This window comes from Trachemys scripta, chromosome 3 (assembly GCF_013100865.1).
Source record: "Trachemys scripta elegans isolate TJP31775 chromosome 3, CAS_Tse_1.0, whole genome shotgun sequence".
Classification (NCBI taxonomy): Eukaryota; Metazoa; Chordata; order Testudines; family Emydidae; genus Trachemys; species Trachemys scripta.
In genome coordinates, this window is record NC_048300.1 from 173,048,592 (window position 1) to 173,062,358 (window position 13,767).

Below are 13,767 nucleotides of genomic sequence, written 5' to 3' on the forward strand. Positions count from 1 at the left end.
AATCTATTTTAACTCCAACTACTTATCCCAAAGTCCTTTCTTTGTCTGTTGGTCTCTGAAGGATCTAGTTTGGACTAGTATATGCAAACACACCCAGGAGAGGGGCATACAACTTGGCTGATTTGCTTTAATCAGCACCTACTGTTTTTAGTTCTTGAAGGACGTGTGGCAGGTGTCCCCCCCACCCCCATGGAATACAACACGATCATACATAAACCATTCATTTAAAACAGTGGACCCCAAAGATACTTAAACTTAATTCAATAAGGTCTTCCAAGGATATGCAGAAAATTACCCCATCTGTCACAGGTCCATAAATAAAATGACAAGTATAGCACTTTTGCCTGTCTCAGCTTCTCTTTTGGGGAGAGATTATTGAGGAGGTTGTTGTGGAATAACTAGTAGCTTCCTTGACCTCTTTCAGTCTGGCTTTACATTTGGGCTTAGTACAGATGCTGTGCTGCTTCTTGTTCTAGTCATGGCCGAATGACTATTGATTAATCATTGGAACAGTTTACCAAGGATTGTAGTAGATATTCCATCACTGGCCATTTTTAAAATCAAGATTGGACATTTTTCTAAAAGATATGCTCTAGTTCAAACAGGAATTCATTTGGGGAAGTTCTATGGCCTGTGCTATGCAGGAAGTCGGACTAGCTGATCAAAATGGTCCCTTTTGGCCTTAGAATCTATGAGTCATGCTTATAAACCATTCGGCAGTCTTGGATACTGTTTTCTGTGAGATACTACTGATATGCAAGGGTGGATGGTGTTAAGTTTGTATTGCTCAGCTCTTGGAGAGCTCCAAGAAAAGAGTTTTGGGCAGTTTCTCATTTGTCCAGAGTGCTTTCCTATTTGGGGTTCTACAGTTTTATGCAGTCATCTCTCATTTAAAGTATATCTGAGGCTGCCATTGGTGAAGAAGGTAAGACACTTTGAACTGTAGTGGCTCACAGATATAAGCTTCTTTTCATTAGACACAGATGGGCTGGGTAACTCTACTTTCCACCCCTGGCCAAGGTAGAACTCTCTTGGCTAAGAGTTCACTGAAGCTCAGTCCAAACAAGAAAGAGGTGGTGCTTGCAGGTTGGAGAAGATATTTATTAACTCTTTGAAGGGGCTATGTCTGCCTTTTGTTCTGAGGTCCTTCTGGATCCTTGCACCATGGCCGGGCTCCAAGGTGGCAGTAGTAGCTGAATGCTTTTTTTCATCATCAGTCTGAAAAGCCATCCTCACGAGTCAAGCATAGCCATTTTTACTTCCAAATCCACCACTGTGTGCTATGCTTCCTGCTGTTCTTTAAGATCACTTTGAAAACCTCAGCTAATACGTAATGTACCTGCTTCCTTTACTATATGATGTCTGTTCTTCTTGGGTGGTGCCCATTATACCTCTGTTCCATAAACAAAACCAGTTTGTTTCGAGGTGCAATTTCAGATGTCGACCTTAATGTATAAAATTCCACATGGTTTGGGTCCCTATACTAGCCTGATATTTGTGACTTACTGGAGGACAATTGCTAACAGTCCTCAGATTTAAGTTCTGGGGAGCTGGGGGCAAGTAGTCTGTTAGTGGAGACAGAGAGTACCTTGGCTCTGGAATTTGCTTCTCCCCTTGATCAGAGACTTTTGCCCTTTACTACGAATTGAAAAGACTTCAGTTTTAACTCAAGCTGTTGCTTGAGGAAGATGGCCTGAGCCAGGTTGAGTTTCATTGCTATCTGGGAGGTGGTTTCTCTGAGTTTGTGTCTTTTTGTGCTTGTTAGTATTTGTATTAATGTTCCCAGTGCATGTGATGAGCACATTGTTACAAACTGAAAAAAAGTAATACAAACTTGTATGTGCTTAGAAGTAGTAATAAGGCAGTGATACCAATACAAATTTTTTGGGACTATGCTGTTAAGTATTTTGTCAGGTTTAAAAGTACACGTGAAAAAATAGCTTTAAACAAAATGTTCTGCTAATTTCACAATGCATGATTCTTTTATTTTGCTAATCTGTGTTATGCATAGACATGCCCACTTTGCTGCAAGATATTAAAAGTAATATAATTATTTGAAAAACATTAAGCACTGGAAAACGAGTCAGTTTTGATAGTAACTTACTGTACAACAAACTGTTATTCAGTCTAATTCATTACAATGTAATTTCTTGTACTGTAACCGATTTTTTTTTCCCTCCTAAAATGCATTTACCTTTTGTGACCGAAGTCTAGGAGAGTAAGTGTTTCAGTGTTTTTTATAAATAGTACGTTGCATGATTTCCATATAGATTTCAAGAAACAGGATTTTTCCTTGAAAAGTATTTGTTTTGTCTGTATGCAAAAGTTGTTTCCCTTTTCCTTTGTGTTCTTTGAATTGCACAAAAAGATATTAGGTTTTTAACGGGGAAAGAGAATGTATTAGTGCAAATCAGATTTCAAAACTGACTATTCTTTCTTTTTGTTGGAAATCAAATCCGGTTGGTTGATTTGGTCTACATAAGAGCTGTGTGTGTGTGTGTGTGTGGTGTTTTTAACCCATTTCATGAATGAACTAATGGAAATGTTGTATATTGTCCCTATTATGTTTTTACGTACATTCATGGTGAACACCTGTTGTTGTGACTGTATGCATCATTTTCCCTTACATGCAACTTCCCAAAACTTGATTTGCAGCACAACTTCCTTTCAATTAGTCACTGAAAATGAATTCAGCTTGTGTGTTCACTTTGCTTGGTAGTTTTATTTTTTTTTAAATGTTAAATGTGTTTTCAAATTGTAGAATACATATAAGTTCAGATATTAACCTTGAAACTAGCAAGCAACAAGACTACAACATAGCTATAGGATTCTAGTGAGTGGAAACCAGTAATTCATTTACTAGACTGATTTAATGTGTTCCATGTTAATTTTATATCAGTTAGGCTAATTGATAAGTCTTAAAATGTAGTTGTACATGGGGAATAATCAAGTGGGTGTGTTTCCAATGAAGTCCCAAAGGTATCAGTGCTTGGGCCTCTCTAACATATTTATCAGCGACCTGGAAGAAACATAAAATCATCAATGATAAATTTTGCCTATGACACAAAAAGTGAGGGAACGGTAAATAATGAAGAGGACAGATAGATGATACAGAGCGATTTGGAACATTTGGTGAACTGGGTGCAAGCAAACAATATATAAGAACATGTAGAAAAACGTAATAACGGCCAAACTGGGTCAGACCAAAGGTCCATCTATCTCAGTATCCTGTCTTCCAACAGTGGCCTATGCCAAGTGCTTCAGAGGGAGTGAACAGATCAGGTAATCATCAAGTGATCCATCCCCTGTCACCCATTCCTTGCTTCTGGCAAACAGAGGGTAGGGTCACCATTCCTGGCCATCCTGGCTAATAGCCATTGATGGACCTGTTCTCCGTGAATTTATCTAGTGTTTTTTTTTTTTTTAACCCTTTTATAGTCTTGGCCTTTACAACATCCTCTGGCAAAGAGTTCTGCAGGTTGTCTGTGCGTTGTGTGAAGAAATCCTTCCTTTTGTTTGTTTTAAACCTGCTGCCTATTAATTTCATTTGATGACTTCTAGTTCTTGTGTTGTGTTTTAATATGGCTAATTGTATACATCTAGGAAAAGAGAATGTAGGCCATACTTACAGGATGGGAGACTCTATCCTGGGAAGCAGTGACTGGAAAAAATTTGGGGGTCCTTGTGGTTAATCAGCTGAACATGAGCTCCCAGCGTGGTGCTGTGGTCAAAAGAATCAATGCAATCCTGGGATGCATAAACAGGAATCTTAAGTAAGAGTAGAGGGTTACTTTCCCTCTACATTTGGAGCCAGTGTAAGCACTGCTGAAATACTCTGTCCACTTCTGGTGCACACAATTCAAGAAGGATGTTGATAAATGGGAGAGGGTTCAGAGAAGAGCCATGAGAATGATTAAAGGATTAAAAAACTTGCCTTATAGACTCAAGGAGCTCAATCTATTTAGCATAACATAGAGAGGTTTACGGGGGTAACTTGATTACAGACCATAAAGTATCTGCAAAGGGAATAAATGTTTAATAATGGGCTCTTCAGTATAGCAGAGAGGGGTTTAGTATGATCCAATGGCCACAAGTGGAATAGACAAATTCAGATGGGAAATAAGATGTAAATTCTTAATGGTAAGAGTAATCATTGGAACAATTTACTAAGGGTTGTAGTGGATTCTCCATCATTTACAATTTTAAAATCAAGATTGGGTGTTTTTCTAAAAGTGTTCTAGGAATTATTTTGGGGAAGTTCTCTGTGTTGTAGAGGAGGTCAGACTAGATGGTCACAATGGTCCCTTCTGGAATCTTGGAATCTATGAATTTATTACTTTATATTCATTCACTTCTTAAAAAGTTAGGTTTGAAGGTAACTGTAATGCAGTATTTATTGAGTTCAGTAAGCTAAAGACCCCTCTCTAGTTCTCCTGGAATCTGGCCTATCTAGGCCAGTGCTAGGTAGGATACATCTTTAATCTCCATTGATTGTGGTAGCCATGCCATATGTGAATTCAGAGGGGCTGGCTGTAAGAGGTTCCTGCAGGCTGGGAAGCTTGAGGGATTCATTGGAGAATATAAGGAATTATAGAAGAGAGGATGGGAACTCTCAAAGGCTCCAGTGGGAGTGATGCTAGGAAACACAGAAAACATAGGGCTTTTGGAAAGCTGTGGGGAAGAAAGGAGCAGAGCTTTGTGTTGTAGTCAGAAGTCAATGGAAGAGTCTAAATTGATTGACATATTTGACTCACAGGCAATGTGTATATATTGATGTAACTAGCTGAAACCCCACTGTCAGTCACAGCAGTAGATGGGTCAGTTGCTTGAGCTAACAATGACCTTTCTTGGGTTTTTTTGGTGTATGGAGATGGATTGATAATATAAATGCAGTTAATCATCTCTTTCATGTTAACAGAGCATTGCTTTGTGTTTATAAAAATAATCCCTTCTCAGGTCTCTTGAAATATAGATACAAGTTAAAAATAAAACTCTGCACTAAAGATGCATAGCAGGCTAGTTGTAATTTGTGTTCTCCACCATTTTATTATGCAAATTATTTTCTGGTGGTATTGCATTCAGGCAGTTAGACTTCTTAAATTGAAGATGGGATTATCCTAGCATGTTTCTCTCGTTGGCACAGAACACTCCTACAGGACAATGTTTTTACTATTCCACTTATAAATAAAATGCCTGTCACTTGTTTGCTATGCTGTTCAACTTGGTTTAGACGAAAGTCTTTGTAACACTATAAATTACTTCCTCTAAAGTGTGGTTATGGTCAGAGAAGTGACTCACTGTAAATATGCGGTAATAAAATGACTCACTTATTTCTGCACATATCTGCTCTTCAGAGCTGAAGGGGACAAGGTACAATTTCAGAGTCTTGCATGCTTTAAAAGGTCTTTTTTGTGATAACAGCCATATGTTTAAAAAAGACAATATCCCCTTTTTAGATTTGGCTTGTATCCTCTAGTGAACTCCCCATTTCCTCACAGTGGTGGGATACATCGTGCTCTTCTGATGAGGTCACTGGGTCTGGTCCTGCAGTGCCATCTGTACCCCTGTACATCTGAATATGCAAAGCAAAGCTAAAAGAGTAGGGGCTCTGCATATGGAGAAAGCATGCTGAGACTGGCCAGAAAGGTACTAATTTATATCGGTGATTGTCATATGGAATCTAGTCCAGTAGGAACTAGACTGAGACCATGAACTTAGTTGTCACAGGCCTCTGAACAACTGTCAGATGGTAACCATTTTGGGCCCTATTGACTTAGACTACGTTTTAACAAGCTCTGTGTCCCATCCCCTAGTCTTACTTTCCTAATGTTTTTAAAATAGTCTATTAGTACTAATGCACATGATCTAAAGTGTCTTCTTCTTTAGCTGAGGAAAGCAGTAAAGTTGTATTATTGGGTTGCCGATTTGGCAAAACATAAAACTGGGTGTAAACAGATGAAAGGAATAGACAGTACTCCAAAGAAGCCGCAAAAAATAAAAAGAAGCAGCAAAATACTAAGTATGTGCAAACCCCAGTTAACTGTTGGCCTTGGAGGTCATCTGAAACCTTAAGATAATCGGGGGAAGGGGAGGTTGGACAACTGGGAGCTTCAGCTTCGGGAGAGCTAAAGTTCTACAATGCTGAAACTAAACTCCTTCAGTGCCTCTAAACTTCTCAGGAGTAGCATTTCCGCATTCAGGACAGGGACAGAGCGATGGGAGGGAAGTTGCAAGACAGGTAGGAGGAACAATGAGTCCCGAGCAAGGCAGAGAGTGTAGAGCTGCCCACAGAGCTGGTTAAAGTCAGTGGCTTTCTCTTTTTATATACAGTAGTTGAGTACAAAGATAACAAATAATAGATTCTTAGCTCCTAAGAGAAATAGCATGGACTATATTAAGAGCGCATTATGGCACATTCAGTGTTAAACAGCTAAAGATAAATACCAGTATGCGGATGATTTTGAATTATTATTTTTAAACTACACAAGAGATTTTTTTTTTTTTTTAAAAAGCCTATAAGTCTGTGACTTGATGTATTTGTTCCTGGCCAAGTATCAAAAGCAGGGCCAGACTGAAGATCCAATGTCTAAGGTACAGCTCAGATAGCTCAGAGATACACAGGGACAGACACATGCTTGCTGTCATTTGACAGCTGGGAGACCTGGTTAGCTAGATACACCTTTGTACACAAGTCTTTGATCAGTGATGGGGGAAAAAAATGGTGGGGGAGGAAAAAACCCATAACCCTGTTCCACTTTTATGCATGGCAGTTGGATACGCCAAGACAAATAGTTCTGCATAAAATAGTCTGGCATAAACACATCTATACAAAAATAATCCTAATTAAAAAAATAAAATAAAACAGTGATCTCCTCCCAAATTCATAATCTTTGGAGCACTGTATTTAATGTATATACACCTCTACCTCGATACAACGCTGTCCTCGGGAGCCAAAAAATCTAACCACGTTATACGTGAAACTGCGTTATATTGAACTTGCTTTGATCCACCGGAGTGCGCAGCACGCCCCCCCCCCCCCCCCCCCCCCCCCGGATCACTGCTTTACTGTGTTATATCCGAATTCATGTTATATTGGGTCGCGTTATATCGGGGTACAGGTGTACATTTAATACATTTGAGACAAATGAGGGATTTATTAAATTAACAGGCTTATTTCTTAGATGTTCAATTTATTCTTTTTAACAGGTTTATGCTTAGGTATTCTCAGAGATTCATTTAGGTGAGCTTCACTTCTCCATTTTTCTCCCATGCTTTAATCCTCCACCATATATAACTGGATGTGTATTGCTTACTGTAATGGTAGACAGGGGAGCTTTTTTTTATGAATAGGCAAATCCATGCTGTCGGACTGTTGTTGATATGCATGAGCCAAACTCATTCCTACATATTTTTTCCTAAGGGAATTAAAAAAAGGTATGATCCTTGCCAGGATTCTATTTCGTTCAGAGCCGAAGGTCCAGAATCAACTAAAAATTCACTGTGGTTTGGTTGAAACAATTCTTTTAAGAATCACTTTTACATATTTCTACTAATTGGGATACATGCCCTGGTACCATTGAAATTGAGGAACTTGTAGAAAGCAGTGCCCCTTTGGAATCATGCAGGTTGTGCTTTTTAAGTCCAGATGTTCCTGATTTGTGAAAGGGCCATGCCCCCCAGTGGACTCCCTTCTGAGCTCTAGCAGTAGTGGGTGGGGGGAAGCCTCTTGAAGCATGTTTCTAGTGGAATGTCAAGGTTCCCATGGATCTGTGCTGTCTGGGCACCCAAGCTGGGCAATGTGGAACAGACTCCATGGAGGAACCTTTTTTCTCCTATGAGCTTTTCCATGAGAAGGTGCAGTTGGGCCTGCAGATAGCAGCATTCTTTGATGGTTTACACTCAGGAATTTTTGCATAGATTGGAAAGCCTGTTGTTTGATTATGATTTAGGTTAAAAGGAACCTAAGTGGTGGTGGTGAAGCCAAAAAAAAAAAAGAGGTTACCTGCAGAGAGCTTTCTAAGGAGGTGGGAATGTGAGCATTGACAGCCTGGGGTTGTGCAACACATGCTATTCCCTTACCAGTCTGGTGGAGAATCCACTAAAAAGTTAATGCAGCTGAAGCCTGAGACTAAGGGTATGTCTACACTACGAAATTAGGTCGAATTTATAGAAGTCGATTTTATAGAAATCGATTTTATATAGTCAACTTTGTGTGTCCCCATTTAAGATCATTAAGACCATTAACTCGGCAGAGTGCATCCACAGTACCGAGGCTAGCGTCGACTTCCAGAGTGTTTCACTGTGGTAGCTATCTCACAGTTCCCACAGTCTCTGCCGCCGCCCATTGGAATTTTGGTTTGAGATTCCAATGCCTGATGGGTCAAAAACATTGTCATAGGTGGTTCTGGGTACATGTCGTCAGCCCCCCCTCCCCCCCCCCCAACCACCACAACCAAAATCGGTTTTGGGGCTTTTTTTCCTGGGTTACCCGTACAGATGCCATACCACGGCAAGCATGGAGCCCGCCCACGGCAAGCATGGAGCCCGCTCAGCTCACTGTCACCGTACGTCTCCTGGGTGCTGGCAGACGTGGTACTGCGTTGCAACAGAGCAGCAGCTCATTGATTTTGGCAGCAGACAGTGCATTACGACTGGTAGCCATCATCGTCGTCTCCTGGGTGCTCTTTTAGCCGACCTCGGTGAGGTCAGTCAGGGGCACCTAGACATAAATGGGAGTTGACTCCAGGTCATTCTCTTTTTAAGTTTCGTCTCATGGAGATTCAGTCCTGCCTGCAGTCGTACTGCACCATCTTCTGGTGAGCACCCAGGAGACGACAATGGCTAGCAGTCGTACTGCACCGTCTGCTGCCAGCCTAAGATGTATAAGAGAGATGGAGTGGATCAAAACAAGAGACCAGATTTGTTTTGTATTGATTTGTATTCATTTGCTCCCCACCCCCACCCCTGTGAAGAGTGAGGGGAGGGATAGCTCAGTAGTTTGAGCATTGGCCTACTAAACCCAGGGTTTTGAGTTCAATCCTTGAGGGGTCCATTCTGTGTGACAGTTGTGTGTGTTTCTCCTTGATGCAAACCCACCTCCTTCGTTGATTTTAATTCCCTGTAAGCCATGTCGTCAGTCGCCCTTCCCTCCGTCAGAACAACGGCAGACAATCGTTTCACACCTTTTTTTTTTAAGCGCAAACGCCATAGCATAGCAAGCGTGAAGCCCACTCAGATCACCATGGCAATTATGAGCACTGTAAACACCACCCGCATTATCCTGCAGTATATGCAGAACCAGAAATTGCAAAAGCAAAACAAGGTGAGGAGGTGACGGCAGTGCGGTGATGAGGACATGGACACAGACTTCTCTCAAAGAACAGGCCCCGGCAATGTGGACATCATGGTGTTAATGGGGCAGGTTCATGCCGTGGAACGCCGATTCTGGGCCCAGGAAACAAGCACAGACTGGTGGGAGCGCATAGTGTTGCATGTCTGGGACGATTCCCAGTGGCTGCAAAACTTTCGCTTGCATAAGGGCACATTCATAGAACTTTGTGACTTGCTTTCCCTTGCCCTGAAGCACAAGAATACCAAGATGAGAGCAAACCTCACAGTTCACAAGCGAGTGGTGATAGTCCTGTGGAAGCTTGCAACCCCAAGCAGCTACCGGTCAGTCGGGAATCAATTTGGAGTGGGCAAATCTACTGTGGGGGCTGCTGTGATCCAAGTAGCCAACGCAATCAAAGAGCTGCTGATATCAACGATAGTGACTCTGGGAAATGTGCAGGTCATAGTGGATGGCTTTGTTGCAATGGAATTCCCTAACTGTGGGGGGAGCACCAGGGCAGCGAGTACATAAACCGAAAGGGGTACTTTTCAGTGGTGCTGCAAGCACTGGTGGATCACAAGGGACGTTTCACCAACATCAACGTGGGATGGCTGGAAAGGTACATGATGCTCGCATCTTCAGGAACTCTGGTCTGTTTCAAAAGCTGCCACAAGGGACTTTCTTCCCAGACCAGAAAATAACCGTTGGGGATGTTGAAATGCCTATAGTTATCTGTGGGGACCCAGCCTACTCCTTAATGCCATGGCTCATGAAGCCGTACATAGGCAGCCTGGACAGTAATCAAGAGCTGTTCAACTATAGGCTGCGCAAGTGCAAAATGGTGGTAGACTGTGCATTTGGACGTTTAAAAGCACGCTGGCACAGTTTACTGACTTGGGTAGACCTCAGTGAAAACAATATTCCCATTGCTATTACTGCTTGCTGTGCGCTCCACAATATCTGTGAGAGTAACGGGGAGACGTTTATGGCAGGGTGGGAGGTTGAGGCAAATCGCCTGGCCGCTGGGCACCAGGGCGGTTAGCAGAGTACAGGAGGGCGCGGTGCGCATCAGAGAAGCTTTGAAAACCAGTTTCATTACTGGCCAGGCTATGGTGTGAAAGTTCCGTTTGTTTCTCCTTGATGAAACCTCCCCTCTGCCCCCCCCCCCCCCCGGCCCCGTGGTTCACTCTACTTCCCTGTAAGCTAACCACCTTTCCCTCCCCCCTTCGATCACCACTTGCAGAGGCAATAAAATCATTGTTGCTTCACATTCATGCATTCTTTATTAATTCATCACACAAATAGGGGTGGGGGAGGAGGGAAGGACCAGGTGGGGTGGGGGAGGAGGGAAGGACAAGGCCACACTGCACTTTAACTCTTATTGAATGCCAGCTTTCTGTTGCTTGGGCAGTCCTCTGGGGTGGAGTCGTTGGGTGGCCGACTCTTGGGCATCTGGGTGAGGAGACTGTGGAACCTGGGGAGGAGGGCGGTTGTTTACCCAGGGGCTGTAGAAGCAATCTGTGCTCATGCTGCCTTTCCTGAACCTCAACCATACGCCGGAGCATATCAGTTTGTTCCTCCAGTAGCCTCAGCATTGCCTCTTGCCTTCTGTCACCAAGCTGCCGCCACCTATCATCTTCAGCCCGCCTCTTATTATCTTCACCCGCCACCTGTCCTCACGTTCATATTGTGCTTTCCTGGACTCTGACATTGTCTGCCTCCACGCATTCTGCTGGGCTCTTTCAGTGTGGGAGGACTGCATGAGCTCAGAGAACATTTCATCGCGAGTGTGTTTTTTTTCGCCTTCTAATCTTCGTTAGCCTCTGGGAAGGAGAAGATAGTGTGAGTGTTGAAACATTTGCAGCTGGTGGAGGAATAAAAAGGGAGAGTGGTAGTTAAAAAGACACATTTTACAGAACAATGGGTAGAGTCCTTCATGGTAAACCTTGCTGTTAACATTACATAGCACATGTGCTTTCGATACAAGGTCGCATTTTGCCTTTTATTGAGGGTATGCCGGTTTGGTGTGAGAGATCACTCACGCAGGGCCGCGCAACAGAATTTGGCTTGCAGGCAGCCTTGGTAAGACACAGTCTTTTGACTTCCTTAACCTTCATAACATGTGGGAATGGTTTCAAACAGCAGCGCCCTCATTTCCCATACCAAGCAGCCATTGCGTTGGCCATTTAAAATGGGTTGGCAATTTAAAAGGAGGGGCTGTGGTTTTCAGGTTAACGTGCAGCACAAACCCAACTAATCTCCCCCCCCACACACACACACACCCAATTATCTGGGATGATCGCTTCACCCCTCCCCCCACCACATGGCTAACAGCGGGGAACATTTCTTTTCAGCCTCAGGCAAACAGCCCAGCAAGAACGGGCACCTCTGAATGTCCCCTTAATAAAATCACCCTATTTCAACCAGGTGACCATGAATGATATCACTCTCCTAAGGATAACACAGAGAGATGAAGAATGGATGCTGTTTGAATGCCATCAAACACTGGGACCATATGCTGTGTTATGCAATGATTCCAGACTACGTGCTACTGGCCTGGCGTGGTAAAGTGTCCTACCACGGAGGACGGAATAAGGCTGCCCTCCCCAGAAACCTTTTGCAAAGGCTTTGGGAGTACATCCAGGAGAGTTCTATGGAGATGTCCCTGGAGGATTTCTGCTCCATCCCCAGAAACGTTAACAGACTTTTCCAGTAGCTGTACTGGCCGTGAATGTCAGGGCAAATTAATCATTAAATACGCTTGCTTTTAAACTATGTATAATATTTACAAAGGTACGCTCATAGAGGTCCCTTCTCCGCCTGGCGGGTCCGTGAGGCAGCCTTCGGTGGATTCGGGGGGTACTGACTCCAGGTCCAGGATGAGAAACAGTTCCTGGCTGTCGGGGAAAACGGTTTCTCCGCTTGCTTGCTGTGAGCTATCTTCAACCACCTCCTCCTCGTCCCCAAAACTTGCATCCCTGTTGCATGCTACTCCATTGACGGAGTCAAAGCACAGGGTTGGGGTAGTAGTGGCTGCACCTCCTAGAATGGCATACAGCTCATCATAGAAGCGGCATGTCTGGGGCTCTGACCCGGAGCAGCCGTCTGCCTCTCTGGTTTTTTGGTAGGCTTGCCTCAGCTCCTTAAGTTTCACGCAGCATTGCTGTGGGTCCCTGTTATAGCCTCTGTCCTTCATGCCCTTGGAGATTTTTTCAAATGTTCTGATAGCACGGATTCATCTCCCCAGCGATCAGATCCCGTACCTCCTATTCGGTCCATGCTGAAGCTCTTTTGCGATTCTGGGACTCCATCATAGTCACCTTTGCTGATGAGATCTGCACTCACCTGCAGATTGCCACGCTGGCCAAACAGGAAATGAGATTCAAAAGTTCACAGGCCTTTTCCTGTCTACCTGGCCAGTGCGTCTGAGTTGAGAGCGCTGTCCAGAGCAGTCACAATGGAGCACTCTGGGATAGCTCCCGGAGGCCAATACCATTGAATTGCAACCACACTACTCCAAATTTGACCCGGCAAGATAGATTTCAGCGCTAATCCCCTCGTCGGGGGAGGAGTACAGAAATCGATTTTAAGAGCCCTTTACCTCGAAAAAAAGGCTTCGTCGTGTGGACGGGTGCTGGGTTAAATCAATGTAACGCTGCTAAATTCGACCTAAACTCGTAGTGTAGACCAGGGCTAAAGCTGCATTATTTTTTCAGTGGAATCCCTTCTGCGCTATGGCAGAAGTGGGTAGTGATACCGGCTGCTTTTTAAATTCCCTTTGTTCCATCTGGCAGGAAAAACGAACCCCCTCATATTATTCTCTAATTTGGGCAAAAATATTTACTTCAATTGGACTGTCTTGGATTAGCAAACTTTAATGCTTTTTTTCCCTATCCTTTAGGATTCTCAAATCCGTCAGAGTACAGCTTACAGTTTACATCAGCCTCAGGGAAACAAAGAGCATGGCACTGAAAGAAATGGTAGCCTATATAAGAAAAGTGATGGGTATGTACCATTAGACAATTACTGGAAAAAAAACTGCAGTCCTGTGAGCCTATATACTTTTGATACTAATTATACATAAACTTGAGTCACTTTGTCTTTTTTTTTTTAAACCAGAATCAGAAAAGTATGGCAGAAAAGGAAATGCTCAGTTAAAAATGGTTTCCTTACAATTTCCCATGGTACAGTAAGTATTTGTTTATAGTATTTTATGCATGTATTTGGTTGCTAATACAAAACAATGTTGTTCTATATTTATAGTTTGGAATTAGCTAGATTCCTCATGCGGCATTTTGAATTAGATGGCTCTATCTTTTTATGGCAGCCTGGCAAAATTGCCATGAGAATTTAACAACCCAACCACAAAAATCTTATCATTTGCCCTTTATTATGCTGATTGCTGATAATGAAACAGTATGTATTTTACTTTCCTG

The 13,767-nt window shown here is 43.0% G+C and overlaps 1 protein-coding gene across 4 annotated transcripts in view; it reads left to right on the top strand.

Moving 5' to 3' along the window:
- ASAP2 (ArfGAP with SH3 domain, ankyrin repeat and PH domain 2) overlaps positions 1 to 13,767 on the top strand; it is a 173,105-nt gene that overhangs the window by 92,331 nt on the left and 67,007 nt on the right. For 2 of the 4 annotated variants that reach the window (XM_034766472.1, XM_034766474.1), the window contains exons 10-12: positions 2,210 to 2,218; positions 13,233 to 13,336; positions 13,451 to 13,520. In XM_034766472.1, the coding sequence (XP_034622363.1) occupies positions 2,210 to 2,218; positions 13,233 to 13,336; positions 13,451 to 13,520 (183 nt within the window). The remainder of the gene's footprint in view (positions 1 to 2,209; positions 2,219 to 13,232; positions 13,337 to 13,450; positions 13,521 to 13,767) is intronic. The other 2 variants (XM_034766473.1, XM_034766475.1) reach the window with 1 other exon arrangement.